Raw genomic sequence first — 22631 nt, 5'->3', positions numbered from 1 at the left:
ACTGGGGGACCTTTGACAAAAATCACTGAGCACAGGGAATTCCATCTGTCAGGGCCGACTTTCTTTATAGTTATTCATTTGACCTGTACTTCCTGAGCAACTACTATGTGCCAGATGCTGTTGTAGGCACTGAGGGGAGAGCAGTGGTAAACAAGCAATTCCTGCTGTCATGAGGCTGACATCCTCGTGGGAGGGACAGGTAGAAAGCCACTGGCCGTAACAGCAACCACCTACCTAGCACTGTTTTAAGTTCCTCAGATAACTTCACAAAACTCCTCCAAATACTGGGTCACTAATAACCCTATTTTACAAAGGAGGAAACTGAGGCAAAAGATATTAGATGACTTGCCCAAGACTACTTAGCTAACATGGGGTAAGGCAGGCAGTCTGGCTCCAGAGTCTGTATGCTTTATTGCTTATCACTATGCCATGCTGTCCCAAATAATAACTACACAAAAGCATCTCAGGCAATGATAGTGCCTCAAAAGAAGAGAGTAACTGGGGTTACGTTGAAGGGGGAAGTCAGAGAAGACCTCTTGGAGGGGGTGACATTTGTGCTGAGGCCTGAGCCATGAGATGGAGACTTCCTGTCTGTTCTCTTATTTCCCTTTCTTCAGATGTCAGTTTTGTACTGGTCTTGTTTATGGTCTATGTTGTGGTTTTCTTCCTGTCTTTCAATTTTTTTAAATTAAATTAAATTTTATTATATTATGTCAGTCACCATACATCATTAGTTTTTGATGTAGTGATCCATGATTCATTGTTTTTGTATAACACCCAGTGCTCCATGCAGTACGTGCCCTCCTTAATACCCATCACCGGACTAATCTATCCCCACACCCCCTTCCCCTCTAAAACCCTCAGTTTGTTTCTCGGATTGCACAGTCTCTCATGGTTCGTCTCCCCCTCTGATTCCCCCCTCTTCATTTTTCCCTTCCTTCTCCTAATGTCCTCCATGCTATTCCTTATGTTCCACAAATAAGTGAAACCATATGATAATTGTCTTTCTCTGCTTGACTTATTTCACTTAGCATCATCTCCTCCAGTCCCAGCCATGTTGATGTAAAAGTTGTCTTTCAGGTTTTGGTCACTGGTTCAAATCTATGAATGGAAGAGATGAGCACTGGGTGTTATACACAACTAATGAATCATTGAACATTACATCAAAAACTAATGATGTACTATATGTTGGCTAACTGAACATAATAAAAAAACCCCAATATATATATGAATGAGGGACAATATTTTGAGCAACAAGTGTGGGCTTCCTAGGCTGTGGTCCAGTGCATCTATTTGTGGAAGAGAAAACTTAGATCCAAAGAGATTAAATAACTTTTCCAAGGCAATGCAGTCAGTAATTAGTGAAGCCAGATTTTTAAACCCAAGCATTTTGACTCCAGAGTTGGTATGCTTAAAAACAGTGTTCTGTTGCCTCTAAAATGATTAACAAGCAGAATTTTGTTTGATGATAATGAATGGGAATCAGGGGTTTGGGTCTGTGGGACTTGTTGACTGGCAAGCTTCATTAGAAGGAGCAGGTAACTTGTGGACCACAAATGCAGGAATGCCGAGTTGTTGCTTTGGGGTGTCAGGGCTGGTATTAGCTATTAGTGCCCCTTATTCTGCCCTGAAGATTTTTAGCAGAGTAGTGATGATGACATTGATGGTGGGGATGGTGGGGATGAAGGTGGAGGTGGTGGAGGTCGGGTGGTGGGAGTGGTGGGGTTGGGGGTCACGGAGGTGGTAATATCAGAGAAGAGCTAAATGTCGGGGTCTGCACTGCCTTTTAGACACTTTTTTTCACCTTTCCCTAAGAACCAAGTTTTGCCCTTTGGGGGGGAGATGTCATTTCTTTTGAGAATACATGTTTTAAGGTATATTTTTGAAAATCAGCTGGAACTTTGTAATTGAAAAGAAAATTAAGATAATACAAACAAAATGAAAAAACATAAAGTGCAGAAAAGCAGGAATGTCTGCTGTGAGTATTATGTAAAATATTGTATGTTTGTCATTTGGTTGGATATCTCATCAAACCTATTTATACGAGGCCATTTCAGGAGTACTTTTCAGGTTGAGCACATTGCTTCTTGATGGTTCATGGTGTTTTTCTTTTCTTTCTTCACAGGGTATTGTGGTATATTCATCTGGGTTATGTTCCCATTGGAATCAATGACAGATGGTAAGTTGGTCAAAGAGAATCCATATGTTCAATGTGTGGGAGGATGTTTTCTGGGGAGGAGACCCTTCTGCCCCAGGAGGCTGAGCCACGGCTGAACACTTGCTGGGAGCTACTTAGTGGCAGAGCAAGGGATAAATAATATCCAGGTCTCTTGGTTCCTGCTCCAGGCACTTACCTGGATTATATTGAATAATCCAGAGGGGAAGACAAGGCACTTGCCTTGGATTCACTGTATGACCTCAGGTGAGTCACACAAAATCTCTCTGATTGTCACTTTCCTCAACTGTGAAATACAGTTAACACAGGTTCCTATCCCAGGGGTACATCGTGAAGCTTAAATCAAAAGAGGTAACTTTGTTAGCCAACTGGTATGTGGATGAGAGCTTCATAAATGGTAGTGTGGTGGGAATGGGGATGAAATTTACTCAAACTACAACTCAGTGTGGAAAGAACGCGTTTTAAAATTGTATTAAGTGTTCTCATTTTCTACATAAGCTGCTGCTGGATGGAGAGGAAAAACGTTGCCAGTTCTTCAGGTTCTTGGTGTCTCTGTCCTGGCTCAGCCTTATTTGGGAAACTCAGTTTGTATTGTACAGAGTTAAACTTTCAAATTTCTCACCCTACTCTTGGTCCTCCCAAAATGGTGGCTGGGTGTTAGTGTAGGGGCAACTATGGGATCTTGTGGCTGTCAGGGGTGGACTCTGGATGGGATGTTTTGTCTACCGGTAAAGCATGGCCCCACCTTGCTTGTCTGGTAGTCCTCTTTGCAGCTCTGTACCCCCCAGGGGTCCATGCAGGAGCTTCTGCTTTCCATGTTCAGGCTACAGGAACCCAGAAGAGTTTTCTTGGACCTCCTACTGGCTACCTCCCTCTGTGGGTTCTAATCTTTGGCTCTCATACCCTGTTGGATATGATAGCAGCAAAAAGCAAACTTCTCTTCTAGACTGGGAAATTCCACCTGGCTTTTGTTGGGAGAAGTCAGGCCCTAGCCTTGATACCCCTAAATTCACCCGTTCCTGTCCAAAAGTTTCTGAGGTGAGGTGGCAGAGGAGTAGGGCTCCTGGTGGGTTCCTCTCATCTTTATTAGCATCCTACAATTTTTTCTCTTCCCTTGTGATAAGTATTTCCCTTACACCATGGCTTAATGAAAACTCTACCTTACAGTCCTTCAAGCCTGGTTACCACAAAATCTTTTTATTGACATATGACTGACATATAACATGCAAGTTTAAGGTGTGTGCATGTTGATATGATACACATGTATATTGAGAAATGATTATCACCATAGTGTTCACTAATATCTTCATCACCTTATATAGCTACCATTTTTATTCCTGGTAAGGATATTTAAGATCTACTCATAGCAACTTCCAAGAATATAATACAGTATTGTTAACCAGAGTAACCATGCTGTACACTAGATTCCCAAAACTCTTTCATCTTATAAGGCTTTGCTTTCAAGGTTATTGTTTTGCTGGGAACCCAAACACCCAGTTTGGTAATTAAAACCTGAACATTACTGTTTTGCTTTCATGTATGTCTGCTGCTAAGACATCTTAATTCTTCCTGAATGAGAGTAAATCTTTTGGCAGAATGTGTTGGGGGAGGGGGTTCACAACCATATAAGTGGAAAAGAGAAAATCATATCACTATATTTCCAAAAAAGGTCACCTTGATAAAAAAATCGATCATTATTATTGATTCCAGAAAGCCCTTGGCTGGTGAGGAAGTCATTGCATGACTCTTCACAGCTCTGGGACCCAGCCTGGGCCTGATACTGCACAGGCGAGTTAGGTAGATAAATAAATGAAAGAAAGAATCTGTGCCTCACATAGAGAGTGTGAGAGATGTTATAGTCAAGGCACATACAAGGAATTTGTAAGTGGGAATTCCAAAGACTTAACATTTGAGAAAACTGGGCACTGTTGGAATTAAAAATTATAAACACAGGGATGTTAACTTCGTGATAGTTCATCAAAGTGCACACTTACAATATTTGTGCTTTTCTCTCTATATCATACTTAATGAAACACTATGAAAATGCATATACACTTTGACACAGCAATTCCTAATCCAGAAATTTATTCCAAAGAGATATTTGTATAACATACGGAGATACCTCACCATACACTCAAGGATGTGTTTGTTATACTATTCTAGTAACAACTTGGAATAACCAATGTTTGTTTACATGAGGGGACTGGTTGGATAAAACGTTGTGTTTGTTAGAGTAACCCTAGCTACTGTAACAAACCCAAAACTGTCCATGGCTTAATAAAAAGAAATTTAATTTTCGTTTAAGAGTCCAATGCAGATATTTCTGGCCAGTGGGTGATTTTTCCTCCAAACGGTAATTTGGAGACCCGGACTCCTTCTGTCTTGTGGCTCAGCCATTCGAGGGTCTTGGAGTCTTCTGCAGACCATGGTCAAAGGGAAAAGAAACAGTGCAGAAGGCACACCCACTTTCTAAACACCGAGGTCTGGCAGTGAGGCATGTGGTATTTGCTCAGGGTCACAGGACCATACCTGGACATAAGGTGAGCTGGGAAATGTAGTCCATGGTGGGTAAGCTGCCTGCTAGTGACAATTCCATACCATGGAAAGGGGAGTGTGGAGTTTCTGCTTGAACCTTTGATTATCAAGCCATCTCTGGCACAGTTAATGCCTTTGGACACAATGGAAACTACACAGCTGTTCAAAAGCATGAGTTAGGTCTGTATGGACTGACTTGGAAAGTTGCCCCAAACATATCCTTCTCTTAACTTTTTATTATAGAAATATTCAAACATTCAAAGGTAAGGAAAATAGTACAAAAAAACTCCCAGTACCCATCACCCAGCTTCCATGCTTGACAAATTTTGCTGCTCTTGGTTTGCAAGACCTACTCCTAAGTGAAAAAGCAAGTTAAGAGTACAACAGAGTTGTCCAACAGAACTTTCTATGATGATGGACATGTTCTGGATCTATAGTAGCCACTAGTCACAAGTGGCTACTGAGCAATCGAAACAAAGCTAGTAGGATCAAATAATGGAATGTTTCATTTTATTTAATTTTCATAGATATTTATTTAATTAATTTTATTTATTTTTAATTTTATTATGTTATGTTAGTCACCATACAATTAGATGGTTAGTCACCATCATTAGTTTTTGATGTGGTGATCCACGATCCGTTGTTTTTGTATAACACCCAGTGTTCCATGCAGTATGTGTCCTCCTTAATACCCATCACTGGGCTAACCAATTCCCTCTTTAAAAGATTTTATTTATTTATTTCAGAGAGAGAGAGAGAGAGAGCGAGCAAGCATGAGTGGGGGGAGGGGTAGAGGGAGAGGGAGAAGCAGACTCCCCATTAAGTGGGAGCCTGAGACAGGGCTCTATCCCAGGACCCTGAGATCATGACCTGAGCTGAAGGCAGACACTTAACCAACTGAGACACCCAGGTGCTCCAATTTTCATAGATTTAAACTCAAACAGCCATATATGATTTGTAGCTACTGTTTTGGAGAACACAGTTGATTGTATATTGTATGATCTCACTTGTGTTAAGAAAATTGTGTGAATTTATAAATTTATTCATATTTAATAATATACTTGTATGACTGAGCCTGTGAATAGGACTTAGCCTGGAGGGGATTCACTCTAAGCTTTTAACAGTGATTGCCTCCAGGTATAAGGATGGGGGACTGAGAGATCTTCACTTTTAATTTTATATACTTCTGCATTGTTTGAATTTTTTTTTTACAAATAATTACTATCTTCCTAAAAAAAGATACAAACAAAACAAAAATGCAAGAAAATAAGGATGACTATCTGCTTTTGGTCAGTTTCTGTAGAAGCAGAGCCTGATAGGATTTTTGTGTGAGTTATTTATTTATTTATTTATTTATTTATTTTAAAGATTTTATTTATTTATTTGAGAGAGAGAGAGAGAGAGAGAGAGAAAGACACAGCATAAGAGGGGGGAGGGTCAGAGGGAGAAGCAGGCTCCCCGCTGAGCCCGGAGCCTGATGCGGGACTCGATTCCGGGACTCCGGGATCATGACCTGAGCCAAAGGCAGTCGCTTAACCAACTGAGCCACCCAGGCGCCCCCTGTGAGTAATTTATTGAGGGAGGGCTGTTAGGAAGCACTTGCTGGGGAACGAGGGAGGTAGGACAGGGTGGAGGAGAAATTAGCCTCCCAGAAGTTGTTTTGGGAGAGTTTCAGCCACAGCCTGGTCTCACAAGGAGCCCTGGAGTGTGAAGTGCATCCCAGAGGTTCACCTGCTCAGATGCAAGGCAGAAGCTGTGCTGTAACTCACCTGCACCTGTCTGCCAGTCATTGCCTGGGGGATGGGTATGCCATCCCAGTAAAGCAGATGGGGGGTGGTGGGTGCCAAGAGTGTCCACTATCCCACCCCTTCTTACCTGGCAGGTTGTGAAGGGCTCATGAGCTGATGTAGGAGAATCCCCAGGAGGATACTGGGTTTTCCCCTTCACATGCCCACTCCTGCTTTCGTAACTTGCTGCTGTAATCACTGGCACTCGGGGAAATACAGAGACTGGCTGGCTCACAGAGCCAGTGGCTTCCATTGCTTCTCATTGCTCTGCTTGTGGGCTGGTGACAGCTGCAGAGCATGTGTTCGGGGAAGAGGCCTCCCAGACTGAAGGCAATTAGACCTTGGGCAAGCACCTTCAGCTCTCAGTTTTGTCATGATTAATGGGTATTGCGATGACTACCCCCTCATCCCCCACCTGATGGGATAGTTGAGGATTTGACTCCATGTGCAGTTGTTAAGAGGTGGGTTTTGGAGTCCATACTTCCTGGGTTTGAATCTTGGTTCCAGTGCTCACGTATTTCAGTAAATTCCCTAAAACTTCAGTTTCTGTGAAAATGAGGGTCAGAGGGGTTAATCCAACTGGGTTTTGATGAGCATTATATGAGGTAAGATACAGGTACCAAGTGGTACATGGAAAATAGCAGGTGCACAACTATGTCAACCCTCCCTCTCCTCAGAGAAACCTAAATTTTCTGGTTTGTACTGGCTGGGCCAAAGGGGTAGTGAGTGGGTTCAGTCAGGACAATGGCCAGGACCCCTGGATGCCCTGCCAACCTTTGCCGATTCTAGTGCCTCTTTTTCCTTCTGACTGGTGGTGTGACCCGGGGGAGGCTATGCAAACGTATCTGTTTCCACATCTGTAAAATTAAGTCCTAATGTTTACCTTGACATAGGGTGACCAACTGTCCTGGCTTGCCTCGGACTGGGAGGAGGGTTCCCGGGACTCTGGACTTCTAAGGATAACACCAGAGAAGTCCTGGGAAAACCAGGGTTACTAGGTCAACCCATCTGGAAGTATTATTGTGGGGCCTGCAGAAAATGCATGGAAGGGGCCTGGTGCTTGGAAGGCACCAATGAAACAGAAGCTCTAGTTCTATCTTTAACTTTTTTTTTTTTTTTGCCCCTTGGAGTCTCTTTACGCTTGGGTCAATTAGGTGATCATCCATTAAGTTGTTTGGCTCATGATTGAGGATCATGTGTCTGTCTCAGGGGGATTGTTGAAGGGGTTTCCTGGCTTCTTGCCCTTGCAGTGCCCACCAGAGGACACCAGGGAGTGCCCAAGTCAAGTTCCACCTCTTCTGCCCACAACCCTCCAGGGCTCCCACCACCCTGGGGTAAAAGCCCAAATCCTCCCGGAGGCCCCCAAGGCCCGACATGACCTGCCCTGTCCTGCCCTCATCCCTCTCTCCCCCTTGCTTACTCTGTTCCAGCCACACACCCCTTCCTTGCTGTTCCTCTAATACCCCAGGCCCAGTCCTGCCCCAGGGCCTTTGCATGAGCTGTGCCCTCTGCATGGGATGCTCTTGCCCTACATATACACTTGGCTCTCTTCCTCACCTTCTTTATGTTTCAGCTCATGTGTCATCTTCTCAGTGACTACTCTCTTTTTGACATTGTATCTCTCACCCTCAACTCTCCAGGTTATCAGCTCTGTGAAGGTGGGGAATTTTGTGTGTCTTGTTCCACTGCTGAATCCACAGTGCCTAGAATAGTGCCTGGCATATAGCAGGTGTTTGTATTTGTCAGAGTTATCCAGAGAAACAGAACCAACAGGATGGATACATATAGATTAAAAATTTATCATAAGGAATTGGTCCATACAATTAGGGAGGCTGGCAAGTCCTAAGATATTTTTTTTTGATGGCTTAAAACAATAGAAATTTATTCTCTCACAGTTCTGCAGCCCAGAAGTACCAAATTAAGGTATTGGCAAGACCGTACCTTCTCTGAAGTTTTCAGAGGACAATTCTTCCTTACCTCTTTTTGTCTTCTGGTGGTTGCTTATCCTTGGCGTTTCTTGATGTATGGACACATTGTTCCAATATCTGCCTCATCATTATATGGCATTATCCCTGTGTGTCTCTGTGTTCAAATTTTCCTTTCCTTACAAAGACTTCAGTCATATTGGATTTAGGGTTCACTCTAACCCAGTATGAACTCATCCTAAGTTGAATATATCTGCAAAGATCTAATCTCCAGGGTATGTCTCATTTGTAGGTTCTAGGTAGACATGAATTTTGGGGAGGCCACTATTCGAACCCAGCAGAGTTGATATGACAATTAGATGAAACACTATACAAACTGTAAAGTACAAGTTGATTCCATTTCTCAAATTTCTAATTGTTAGATAATTTTTATGTAATCTAAGGAAATGAATTATTCATTCAAAAACTACTTTCATAAGTTGTAAAAAACTCATTTACCAATTAAAGGAAAAATGAGATAATTCCTACCCCAAAATAAAGTTACAAAAGACAAAAAAATTTTTATGTCTAGTATGACATTTCATTATGTAGAATTAACTCATTTTAGATAATCTATAGTCATGGGCAGGAATTACAACATATTGAACATCAAGTTTAATTTTCCATTAGTTATGTTGATGATTAAATTCTGCTGATGAGATAGTGTGCCCTTGAGCCAAAGCTTAACCGTCCACTTGCAAGTTTTGGGGGGTTTTTTGCTTTTATTTTAATTTTTTTATTATGTTATGTTAGTCACCATACATTACATCATTAGTTTTTGATGTAGTGTTCCATGATTCATTGTTTCTGTATAACACCCAGTGCTCCATGCAATATGTGCCCTCCTTAATACCCATCACCGGGCTAACCCATCCCCCAAACCCCTCCCCTCTAGAACCCTCAGTCTGTTTCTCAGAGTCCATAGTCTCTCATGGTTCATCTCCCCCTCTGATTTCCCCCCTTCATTTTCCCCTTCCTTCTCCTAATGTCCTCCCTGCTATTCCTTACGTTCCACAAATAAGTGAAACCATATGATAATTGTCTTTCTCTGCTTGACTTATTTCACTTAGCATAATCTCCTCCAGTTCCATCCATGTTGATGCAAAAGTTGGATATTCATCCTTTCTGATGGCTGAGTAATATTCCATTGTATACATGGACCACATCTTTATCCATTCATCTATTGAAGGGCATCTCGGCTGTTTCCACAGTTTGGATATTGTGGACATTGCTGCTATGAACACTGGGGTGCACACGGCCCTTCTTTTCACTACATCTGTATCTTTGGGGTAAATACCGAGGAGTGCAATTGCTGGGTCATAGGGTAGCTCTATTTTTAACTTTTTGAGGAACCTCCACACTGTTTTCCAAACTGGCTGTACCAACTTGCATTCCCACCAACAGTATAAGAGAGTTCCCCTTTCTCCAAAACCTCTCCAAAATTTGATGTTTCTTGCCTTGTCAATTTTTGCCATTCTAAATGGTGTAAGGTGGTATGTCAATGTGGTTTTGATTTGAATTTCCCTGATGGCTAATGATGATGAACCTTTTCTTCATGTGTCTGTTAGCCATTTGTATGTCTTCTTCAGAGAAGTGTCTGTTCATGTCTTCTACCCATTTCTTGACTTAATTATTTGTTTTTTGGGTGTTGAGTTTGAGAAGTTCTTTATAGACCTTGGATACCAGCCCTTTGTCTGTAGTGTAATTTGCAAATATCTTCTCCCATTCTATGGGTTGCCTCTTGGCTTTGTTGACTGTTTCCTTTGCTGTGCAGAAGCTTTTTATCTTGATGAAGTCCCAAAAGTTCATTTTCACTTTTCTTTCCCTTGCCTTTGGAGACGTGTCTTGAAGGAAGCCCTGTGGCCGATTTCGAAGAGGTTACTGCCTCTGTTCTCCCCTAGGATTTTGATGGATTCCTGTCTCACATTGAAGTCTTTCATCCACTTAGAGTTTCTTTGTGTATGGTGTAGGAGAATGGTCGAGTTTCATTCTTTTGTATATAGCTGTCCAATTTTCCCAGCACCATTTATTGAAGAGACTGTCTTTTTTCCATTGCATATTTTTTCCTACTTTGTCGAAGATTATTTGACCATAGAGTTGAGGGTCCATATGTGGGCTCTCTATTCTGTTCCATTGGTCTATATTTCTGTTTTTGTGCCGGTACCATGCTGTCTTGTTGATCACTGCTTTGTAATACAGCTTGAAATCAGGCAATGTGATATCTCCAGCCTTGTCTTTCTTTTTTTTTTAATTTTTTATTGTTATGTTAATCACCATATATTACATAATTTGTTTTGGTGTACTGTTCCATGATTCATTGTTTGTTCATAACACCCAGTGCTCCATAGCCTTGTCTTTCTTTTTCAACATTTCCTTGGAGATTTGGGGTCTTTCTGATTCCATACAAATTTTAGGATTCTTTGTCCCAGCACTTTGAAAAATGTCATTGGAATTTTGATTGGGATGGCATTGAAGGTATAGATTGCTCTGGGTAGCATAGACATTTTAACAATATTTATTTTCCGATACACGAGCATGGAATGTTTTCCCATCTTTTTGTGTCTTCTTCAATTTCTTTCATAAGTGTTCTGTAGTTCCTGGAGTATAGATCCTTTACCTCTTTGGTTAGGTCTATTCTGAGGTATCTTATGGTTTTTGGTGCTATTGTAAATGGAATCACTTCTCTAATTTCTCTTTCTATAGTTGCATTGTTAGTGTATAAGAAAGCAACTGATTTCTGTGCATTGATTTTGTATTCTGCCACATTACTGAACGGCTGTATGAGTTCTAGTAATTTGGGGATGGAGTCTTTTGGGTTTTCCACATAAAGTATCATGTCATTTGTGAAAGGAGAGAGTTTGACTTCTTCTTTGCCAATTTGAATACCTTTTGTTTCTTTTTGTTGTCTGATTGCTGTTGCTAGGACTTCTAGTTCTATGACCAGATGGATCTCATAGATATATAAAGAATATTCCACCCTAAAAAACAGAATACTCATTCTTCTGGAGCGCACATGAAACTTTCTCCAGAATAGACCACATACTGAGTCACAAATCAGGTCTCAACCGATACCAAAAGACTGAGATTATTCCCTGCATATTCTCAGACCACAATGCTTTGAAACTGGAACTCAATTGCAAGAAAAAATTTGGAAGAAATTCAAACACTTGGAAGCTAAAGACCATCCTGCTTAAGAATGTTTGGGTCAACTAGGAAATCAAAGAAGAACTTAAACAATTCATGGAAACCGATGAGAATGAAAACACATCAGTCCAAAACCTATGGGATACTGCAAAGGCGGTCCTATGGGGGAAATACATAGCCATCCAGTCTTCACTCAAAAAAATGAAAAATCCCAAATTTACCAACTAACTTTACTCCTCAAAGAACTGGAGAAAGAACAACAAATAAAGCCTAAGCCATGCAGAAGAAGAGAAATAATAAAGATTAGAGCAGAGATCAATGAATTAGAAACCAGAAATACAGTAGAGCAGATCAATGAGTCTAGAAGCTGGTTCTCTGAAAGAATTAATAAGATCGATAAACCACTGGCCAGACGTATCCAAAAGAAAAGAGAAAGGACCCAAATTAATAAAATCATGAATGAAAAGGGAGAGATCATGACTAACACTAAGGAAGTACAAATAATTATTAGAAATTATTATCAACAACTATATGCCAATAAATTAAGCATCCTGGAAGAAATGGATGCCTTCCTGGAAACCTATAACTACCAAGACTGAAACAGGAAGAAATTGACAACCTGAAAAGAACAATAACCAGTAACGAGATTGAAGCAGTGATCAAAAACCTCCCAAAAAACAAGAGTCCAGGACCTGATAGAATTCCCTGGGGAATTCTACCAAACATTAAAAGAAGAAATAATACCTATTCTTCTGAAGCTGTTTCAAAAAATAGAAACTGAAGGAAAACTCTCAGACTCATTCTATGAGGTCAGAATTACCTTGATCCCCAAATCAAGCAAAAACCCCATTAAAAAGGAGAATTTCAGACCAATATCCCTGATGAATATGGATGTCAAAATTCTCAACAAGATCCTAACTAACAGGATCCAACAGTACATTAAAAAGGTTATCCATCATGACCAGGTGGGATTTATCCCTGGGATGCAAGTGTGGTTCAACATTTGAAAATCAATTAATGTGATAGAGCACATTAATAAGAGGAGGGAGAAGAACCATATGGTCCTCTCAATTGATGCAGAAAAGCATTTGACAAAATACAGCGGCCTTTCCTGATTAAAACTCATCAGAGTGTAGGGATGGGGGAATAGTCCTCAATTTCATAAAAACCATCTATGAAAAGCCCATAGCGAATATCATTCTCAATGGAGAAAAGCTGAGAGCATTTTCCTTAAGATCAGGAACACGACAAGGATGCCCACACTCACCACTGTTGTTCAACGTAGTACTAGAAGTCCTAGCAACAGCAATCAGACAACAAAAAGAAATAAAAGGTATTCAAATTGGCAAAGAAGAAGTCAAGTCCTAAGATCTTTGGGGTGACATGCAAAGGTCCTGAGACCAGAAAGAATTTGGGGAACTGAGTAAATGTAAGCATGGCTAATGGGACAAGATAGAAGATGAGCTGGAGAGATTGGCAAGTGCTGAGTCACACAGGACTGGGTTGCAATTCTGGTTTCGGGTGGGTTTGAGTTGTGAGCAACTGAGCCAGAGGAAGAGGGTAATGGGAAGCTCAGATGAGATACCACAAGTGGCAATGTGCCGGAAGTTTGCAAAGAACAATGTTGACTTTGCAGATGAAAGAGGAAACTGTTAATGAGAAGAGGTACAACTAAGATGTCCTGCAGGGAAAGGAAATAAATAAGGCATGTTGTAAGAAGTGAAGAGCCTGACTCTAAAGACCCAGAGAATAATCCATCCCTTAAAGTTTTTGCAGCACTTTATAAAGTGCTTTCCCACTCTACCAATCAATGTTGGCATTACTGTTTACTCCTCTTTCTTTCACACCCCACACCCGGTCCTTTGGCAAATCCTGTTAACATCACCTTCAGAATAAACCCCGAATCTTGTGCCTTCCACAGCTCCCAGTGGGGTTGCATCCACCATCCTCACTTACCTGGACAGGTGCAGGCACCTCCTCCCTGGTCATCCTGCCCCTCTACAGTTCATCTTCCAGCCAGGGGCCACAGGATCCTGTTAAAAACCTCAGTCCTGCTGTGTCCTGCCTGTGCTCAGACACCTCGTGGCTCCCAATGCTCTCCATAGAAAGCCAGAAGTCTAGCAGATCTAACGATCTGTCCATGTCCAGGCCTCCCATTTCCCCCTGCCCACTCTGTTCCAACCACACCGACCTCCTTGTAACTCCACCAAATCTCCAGGCGTGGTCCTGCCCCTTCATGCACTTACTGTTTCCTCTGCCCTAGGTACCTTCATAGCTCACTCACCTCCCTCTGGTATTTGTTCTAATGTTAGCTTCTCAGCGAGGTCTTCATTATTGAGCACCGACTGTGTACTGGGCACTGTTGTATGCACTCAGCACACAGCAGCGAATGACACAGACACAAATCCTTGCTTTCTAGAAACTCAAAGTCCATCAGGGCAACAGACTTAATCACAAAAGTTTTTACAAAGAATTGTCTTAGAAATTGCCTGAAAATTGATTCCATTTCCAACCAGATCTACCTCTTCTTGGGTAGCGGTAGTGAAAATCACTCACTTCAGGTTTCAACAGGCCTGGAGCTGCCACTCACCAGCTGTGTGTCCTTGGACAAGTTACTCAACCTCACTGAGCCTCAGTTGTCCACATCTGTATAATGGGAATTGTATTAGTATTCTACAGCTGCTCTAGCAAATTACCACAAACTTAGTAGCTTCAAACAACAAAAACATTACCTTACGGGTCCGGAGGTCAGAAGTCCAAAGTGGGTCCCAATGGGCTAAAATCAAGATGTCAGCAGGGCTGTGTTCCTTTCTGGAGGTTCTAGAAGATAATCTGTCTTTTCGCCTTTTCCAGCTTCTAGAGGCCACCTGGATTCCTTGCCTGTGTCCCTCCTCCTCCATCTTCAAAGCCGGCAATGACTGGCCAGGTCTTTCTCACATTGTGTCACTTTGCCTCTCCTGGCTTCACCTTCTGTTTATAAGGACCTTTGTGATTACACTGGCCCCATCTGGGTAATCCAGAAAAATCTCCAGAATAATCTCTTCATCTTGGGATCAGCTGATTACCAATCTTAATTCCATCCGAAACCTTAGTGCTCCCTTACCACATAGCATAGCTTATTTGTAGGTTCTGGGGATTAGGATGTGGTCATCTTTGGAGGGGCCATTATTCTGATGACCACAGGAATGATAATATCAAATAAGTCTCTTCCCAGGCACCAAAAGCCTGCCTCCACCTCTGGCTTTGTCTTTCTGGAGCTTACAATGTGGTGGGGGAAATGATCACTAAGAAGCTAATCATACAAAAAATGAGCAACTATAATTATGATAAATGTTACAGAGAAGGAGCACAGGAAGCCTTGGGGGAGTCAGGGGAGGCTTTCTGGAGGAAATGACACTTAAACAAGATCTGAGGAGTGAAAAGGAGCTGGCCAGGCAAAGCAGAGGCAGAGGGAATAGCACATGCAAAGGCCCTGAGGTGGGATGTCTGGAAATGGAGACGAACATGAGATGAGGCTTAAAGACGTGGTTGGGTCTGGTCACGGGGGCCTTGTGGGTCCTGTTAAGTGGTTTGGATTTTAATTCTGAGTGTGACAGGGAGCACTGTAGGCAGGGGTGGGGGTAGATGATCAAATCTGTATTCAGAGATGACTACTATGTGAAGAGATTGGAGGGGACAATGAAGGATTTAGGGATGTAGAATCCAGAAGAGGACCTGTGGAAATGGAGAAAAGCTGGTAAATGCCAAATGCTATTTGGAGAGAGAACCACCAGGGCTTGGGGACCCACTGGATGTGAGGGTGAGGGCTAAACAGGTAAACTGAGGTACAAAGAGGTGAAATCACTGGTCTCAGAGCTGAACGGGCTAGGATGTTGTTTTGACTGCTTCCACATAAACGAAACAACTTAGAAATTTATTTCTTAGAAGTGCATTCTTTTTCTTCTTATACATCTCCAACTTGTAGATGGAACAGGGTGACAGGGCTGTCCAGATCATCCCAGCTCCCAGGTGTCTCCCATCTTGTTGCCTCTCTATCCCTCAGCATTGTGGCTTTCCCAAACCATCATCCCCATGGTGAGGGATAGATCAGCCCACTCTGTCCATGTTCCAGCCCAGGGAGAAGGGGAAATGGGAAGGAGGCAACATGTTTACTCTTTTTAAGGGCATGGCCAGACAGTATGCATATCACTTCTTCATGTGCCCACTGGGCAGATCTTAGCCTCATGGCCACACCTAGTGCAGAAGACGCTGGGAATACAGTCTTTGATTGGATGGTCATGTTACTAAAAAGAAGCAGGAGAGATGGGTCTGGGGGAATAGCTGCTGTTCTCTCCTTGGAGGTTTGCTGCTGGAGCTTTAACCTGGGTCTTCTGTGCTCCAAAGGCTGAAATGTTGAGTCTCAGACTCTTGTGTCTAGAGTTCTGATGCTCATGGTGTGGGCCATGGACCAGCAGCATCAGCATCATTCAGGGGCTTGTGAGAAATGCAGAATATCAGGCCCCTTCCTAGACCTGCAGAATTGGCATCTGCTTTTCCCAGATCTGGGACCCAGGTGAGGCAGATGCTGTTGGTCTGAGGACCACACTTGCATTAGCAAGTGTCCATGTCAGTGCATCTAACACTTTCCTGTGCACACAGGTCACACAAGGGTGTGTGTCTTGCTAAAATGCAGATTCTGATTTATCAGTTCTGGGGTGGGGCCTGAGATGTTGCCTTTCCATCAAGTTCCCAGGTAGTGCTGATGCTCCCACTTGACAGCACTGAACAGTTTCTCAGGGCTGTTATAACCAGTTGCCACAAACCAGGAGGCTTAAAAGAACAGAAATCTATTCTCTCACTGTTCTGGGGGCCAGAAATCTGAAATCAAGGTGTCTGCAGGGCCATGCTTTCTCCGAAGGCTCTAAGCGAGAATTTGTTCTGGTGTGGCTGGCAGTCCTTGGTGTTCCTTGGTTTGTAGGCACATCACTCCAGTCTCTGCCTCTGTCGCCCCCATGGTGTTCTCCCTGAGCCTGTCTCTGTGCCTCTTCGCCTCTTCTTATAAGGACATCAATCATATCAGATTAAAGGACCATCCTACTCCAGTAGGATCTCATCCTCACTGAGGTCTTTTTTTTTTAAATTTGAGAGAGAGCGAGCGAGTGAGAGAGAGAGACAAAGAGAGAGAGAGACAAAGAGAGACAAAGAGAGAGAGAGAGAGAGAAAGCACGAGCAGGGGGGAGGGGCAGAGGGAGAGAGGGAGAAGCAGACTTCCCACCCAGCAGGGAGCAGGTTGCGGGACTCCATCCTAGGACCCTGGGATCACGACCCAAGCTGAAGGCAGACGCTCAACTGACTGAACCACCCAGGCATCCCCTTCACTGAAGTCTTAATTACATTTACAAAGACCCTATTTCCAAATAAGTTTGCATTCTCAGGGACCAGGGTTTAGGGTTTCAGCATATTTTTTGGGGGGCACAGTTCAGCCCACAACAGTCCCCTTCATATTCTCATGCTGGCTGTCTTTGAAGCCCACACTGGGGCTCTAACTTGACCTCTTCCCTCTGTGCTGCCCAGATGTGAATGAGTGTCTGGATACCACCATGTGCCCAGCTTACGCAACCTGCACCAACACTTTGGATAGTTACTACTGCACTTGCAAACGAGGATTTCTGTCCAGCAACGGACTGACGCAGTTCAGGGACCCAGGAGTGACATGCGAAGGTAAGTACACACCCCCTCAAAACCCTCCAGCATATTGTAGGAAAATCAGGTGGAAGCTGGCTGGGTAGTGGATGTAGGTACTTTTTCTTTTCCCGAACATTTTTCTCCCCCTCCCTCTCCCTTATCCTTCTTTTCTTTCTTTTTCTTTTCTTAAAAAATTTTTTAATTTAAATTCAGTTAGCCAACATATAGTACATCATTGTTTTCTTTTTTTCTATAATGACAATGATTCTTGCTCACTCAACATTCCAACGATTCAGAGCTAACATTAGAATGAAAATAAAAGTAAAAACCATGTTATTTGTCAATATCCAAAAATAACCACTGATTTCATTTTGGGAAATCTCCTTTTGGTTGTCTCTCCATGCAGAAAACAGGAATTTCTAACATTCACTGAGTACCAGGTCCCCTGTGAAGGGCTTTCTATGTATTTTTACATTAAACTGAGTGCAGGCATCATGATGATCTCCACTATACAGATGAGGAAACTGCTTGGGGCACTGGAATGACTCATTCATGGTCTTGCGGTTGAACTGGCCTCCAAACCCACATCTTTCTGACTCTAACAGCAGTTTCTGAATCACGTCACCTAGTTGTGAGGTGTTGGGGAAACGTATTTACTCTCTCTAAGCCTCAATGTTTCCATCTGTAGAATGAGTGTATAAGAGTACCTACCTTAAAGGATAGTTGGGAAAATTAAATGCAGTCATGTGTATGCAGTGTGCTAGGCACAGTACAAGTGATATAAGTAATATAAATTGAAGTAATCCCCAGAATGAGCAAAGTTCTTTGTCTGTATTTCTTATATTTAGATGCCAATTCTCCCCTTGACAGCCAAGATCTGACTGTGCCTCTTAATAATACCAGGGTCAGCAAACTATTTTATGCAAGGGGCCAGAGAGTAAATATTTTGGAGGTTGCAAGCCGTATGATCTCTCTCATGACTACTTAACACTCCAGTTTTAGTGCAAAAGCAGCCATAGATGATGCACGAAGGAATGGATGTGGCTTTGTTCCAACAAAACCTTATTTATACAAACAGGTGGTGGACTAGATTTGACCCATGAGCTGTAGTTTGCTAGGCTCTGAATAAGATAATTCATTTCTATTGTTGTAGTACCCAGGGTGCTCCCAAATCCTTCTTTACCTTTGGGTTACAGTTCATGGGTTATTTGGTAAGCTTCAGTAGTCCCGATGGGCTCTGGTTTCCAAATTTGGGTTGAAATCAACATTCCGCATCCAGAAAATTATGGATACTACAGCAAGGATTTCATCCCCTTTACGACTTTGACCCCCCTATGGTGCCTGATATATTGTGAGTATTCAGTAGATACTTGTTGAATGAAGGAACATGTTACCTTATTCTTTATGTCAACTACAGATTTAATCAGCCTTAATTGGTTGTCTCTAATGTTTTACTACTTCAAATAAAAGTGGAATGAACATTCCTATGGTCTGATCTTGATGTAGAGGGGCAACTCCCAATTTCTGTCTAGGAGAGGCACAGTTTTCTGGGAGGAGCTATAAGAGACTTGCCTTGAAGCTGTATTTGCATGACAAATATGTAGCAAGAGTTTAGGATGACTTGGCAGACCAGGGATGAAGGAGACTTGGGTTGGACCACCCCATGGTACCACAACTGCACAATTTCATGGGTCCTCCAATTAGTAAATTGCTCTACGTGGCTTTGCAAATTGTTCTTTTTTATCTACTGCTGGGTAGCAGAGCACCTGCAAACTTACTACATCAAAATAATGGCAATCATTTTTTTTGTTCATGAATGTATCTGTCATTTGGGTTGAGTTTGGTGAGTATGGTTTGTCTCTGTTCCATGCAGTGTCAACTGAGTTGGCTCAAGTGGGGGCTAGAGGATCCACTTTAAAGAGAGCACACTCACATGGCTGGTGAGGTGGTGCTGGCCTTAGGCTGGCTGCTCCACCAGGGCTGTGGGCTGGAGGTCTTGGTTCTTCTCCATATGAGCTGCTGTTTTCATGGCTTGTTCCTCACAGTATGGTGGCTGAGTTCCAAGAGAACAAGGAGGGAATGCATGGTATCTTTAGGACCTGGTGTCACCACCTTCGCAGTCACAGCATGTTCAGATTCAAGGGGAGGGAATATAGACCCCACTGCTTGCTGGAAGGAATACAAATTCCCATAGAATGAAGGGCATACAGCATGGAAGACATCATTTCTGCCATCTCTGAAAATACAACGTGCTACACATGATGAGGCAAGTTTGTAACTCCAACTCTTTCTGTGTCCAGATATAGATGAATGTTCTCAAAGCTCCCCACCATGTGGTCCTAACTCAGTCTGCAGAAACCTTATGGGGAGGTACAGATGCAGCTGTTTCCCTGGTTTCTCTTCTCCCACCGGAAATGACTGGGTCATGGGAAATCCGGGTCATTTCTCCTGCACAGGTAATGCTCTCAGGCATGGGTCTTTGGTAAACAGTGACCACTTAACTTGGGTACATGTGTCCCTCACCTTAGACACACAATCTTTGGTCTGCTCACTCTCCTCCACTGCTCCTCAGACATCAATGAATGCCTCTCCAGTGGTGTCTGCCCAGAGCATGCTGAGTGTATCAACTCCTTGGGAAGTTACAATTGCAGCTGCCCGGTTGGATTCATCTCTCACAACTCCATCTGTGAAGGTATAGAGGACCTGTTTTTCTTTATTTACCTACTTAATTAATTAAGAACCACCTTACTTAATGATCCTGTGAGGTAGGGATTATGTTATTCACTTTGGGGATAAGAAAATTAAGGCTCAGAGCATTGAAGCAACTTCCCCAAGGATACACAGCTGTTCAGTAGAAGAGGCGGGATTTGAATTCCTGTTGAGGGCCTACTATGAGTCAAGCAGTGGGTCAGGCAGTACTTGAGAGTGATGAAGTGCTCTCTCCCTAGAGTGATATCCTTCCAGGGAATATTGGCAATGTCTGGAGACATTTTTGATTGTCACAACTGGTGGTGGGGAAGGAGGGTTGTGGGTGCTACTGTGATCCAGTGGGGGAGAGGCCAGAGATGCTGCTAAACACCCTGCAATACATGGAACAGCTTCCCTACAACCAAAAATAATCCGGTCCCAGATGCCAGTAGTTCTGAGGTAGAGAAACTCTGTCCTGGGGAGAGCTCAGACTCAAACTTCAGAACTTTTACTAAACCGTATTTGACTCAAGACCTGAGAGTTACCCTCAACCCCCCACCCCACCTCCATATTAAAACAGTCATTGTATCTTGGGGAATTTCCTGCTAAATATGTCTTAAATCTCTCCATTCTTCCCCATCCTTGGTCGGGGTTTCACTGTTATTTTATCAGACTCCTCACTGGGCTTTCCCTTCCTCCAGTTTTGTCCCCTTGAATCCATCCTCCAAACTGTAGCCAGAATATTCTCACAAGATGCAAGGGCTCCATCTTCCTGAGTCTGGTGCAGTGCTACCACGCTCATTTGTAGGGAAGGTGACCCCATCAAGTAAGGCATGGAGTGATCAAGACCTTATCACATCCCCTTGGCTTGGAATGAGAGATATTTGAAGTCCTCTCTGATTTTTCTGATCCATCTGGAGCAGTTAGCTATTGCTGAGTAACAAATCACCCTGAAAGTCAGTAGCTAGAAACAAACACCATCTATTTGGCTTTCTATTCTGTGCATTCAAAGTTTAGGTTGGGCTCTGCCGGGTCAGTTCTTTGGGTCTCTATTGGGCTTTTCATGTGTCTGTGGTCAGCTGTGGGTCAGCTTTACTCATCTCAGCTGGGCTGCCTCACAGTCAGGGCAGTCATCTGGGATAATCCATCTCTCTTCTACTTTGTCTTTCATTCTTCGTTAGGCTAGTCTAGTGCTTGTTCATATGGAAGAAGCAAGGAACCCAAAGAATGAACAGAAGCAAATAACTCTCTAGAAGTCTAAGTATGGAACTGGCACCGTATCATTTCTGCTGCATTCTATTGGCAAGTGAACATCATAGGTCAGCTAGATTGAAGATGTGGGGAAACAAGCTCCACATCTTAAAAGAGTAGTGGCAAAAAGTCACATTGCACCACATCATCTGCAGCCCATGGTGTAGGTACGGGGAAGAGTAAAGAAGGACAGCCACGTCTATGGTCATTACTTTTTGGAGCTATTTACCACACTCTCTGGTTATATATGTTGGGCTCATGATTCTGTGGGTTGACCGAATGGTTTTTCTGGGTCACTAGGATGGCTGCCAGGTCCAAAATAGCCTCACTTACATGGCTAGTAGTTGGTGCAGGCATCTGGCTCGGAGCTCAGCCGGGCCCCTCAATTTCCCTCATGGGCCCATCCTCATGGATTCTTGGGCTTCCTCAGAGCATGGCAGCTGGTTTCCAGTAAAGGAAGTTGCAAAGGGAAGGAAGCAGAAACTGTGGGTTCTTGTAAGACCTGCGCTTGGAAGTCCCAGAACGTTACTTCTGCCACATTCTCCTGGCCAAAGTCATGGGGCCAGCCTAGATGCCAAGGAAGGGGAAATTAACTCACCATCTCGTTGGGGGACAACAAATGCACACAGGAAGTGGAGGGAGGAATTGATGGCAGCCATCTTTGGAGGATCTACTCTACTGCAGAACATGTCTTATGTTCTTTGACCCGAGGGCAAATACGTGCTTCTTTTCATTAAAAATGTTCTATTTCTTTTCATCCATTGATCTTCATCAGCTGTTGACGTTGTTAGAGGCAGAACAATAGAGAGGCAAATTTGAAAGGGACCTTAGGGATAAACTAATACAGCACTCCGGGCTCCTAGGCATTTTTTCAGGACCCCGTTTTGGTTAGATTATCACCACTCGTATTTGTTTTAACTACTCAGTAGGTTTCACTTTGTGTGAAGGAAGGTTTCCTCAGCTAAAACAGTTTTGAAAACCATGCACCTAGTCCAGCTCCATATGCAAAATGTAAATTCCACTTGTGCTATTTCTTTTGTTTAAGTGCTATTATTATTATTATTTTCAATTAGCCAACATATACTACATCATTAGCTTTTGATTCAAGGTTCAATGTTTTATTAGTTGTGTATAGAATTGCAGTGGGCACTATTTCTTTTTTTAAAAAAGATTTTATTTATTTGAGAGAGAGAGACAACATGAGAGGGAGGTAGGGGCAGGGGGAGAAGGAGAAGCAGACTCCTCGCTGAACAGGAAGACTTTGGGGGGCTCGATCCCAGGACCCTGGAATCATGACCTGAGCCGAAGGCAGATGCTTAACCAACTGAGCCACCCAGGCACCACCACCCCCAATCTGTGCTATTTCTTTTTTCTTTTTCTTTCTTTCTTTCTTTCTTTCTTTCTTTCTTTCTTTCTTTCTTT

The 22631-nt window shown here is 42.9% G+C and overlaps 1 protein-coding gene across 3 annotated transcripts in view; it reads left to right on the top strand.

Moving 5' to 3' along the window:
* The window catches only part of ADGRE1 (adhesion G protein-coupled receptor E1), a 78933-nt gene that overhangs the window by 242 nt on the left and 56060 nt on the right, over positions 1–22631 (top strand). For all 3 annotated transcript variants that reach the window (XM_025861039.2, XM_025861038.2, XM_073887170.1), the window contains exons 2-5: positions 2126–2179; positions 17160–17306; positions 19571–19726; positions 19843–19962. In XM_025861039.2, the coding sequence (XP_025716824.1) occupies positions 2126–2179; positions 17160–17306; positions 19571–19726; positions 19843–19962 (477 nt within the window). The remainder of the gene's footprint in view (positions 1–2125; positions 2180–17159; positions 17307–19570; positions 19727–19842; positions 19963–22631) is intronic.

Source organism: Callorhinus ursinus, unplaced genomic scaffold (assembly GCF_003265705.2).
Source record: "Callorhinus ursinus isolate GAN/ISIS: 27379988/994484 unplaced genomic scaffold, GSC_fseal_2.0 scaffold77, whole genome shotgun sequence".
Classification (NCBI taxonomy): Eukaryota; Metazoa; Chordata; class Mammalia; order Carnivora; family Otariidae; genus Callorhinus; species Callorhinus ursinus.
This window is presented reverse-complemented; position numbering and strand designations above follow the sequence as displayed.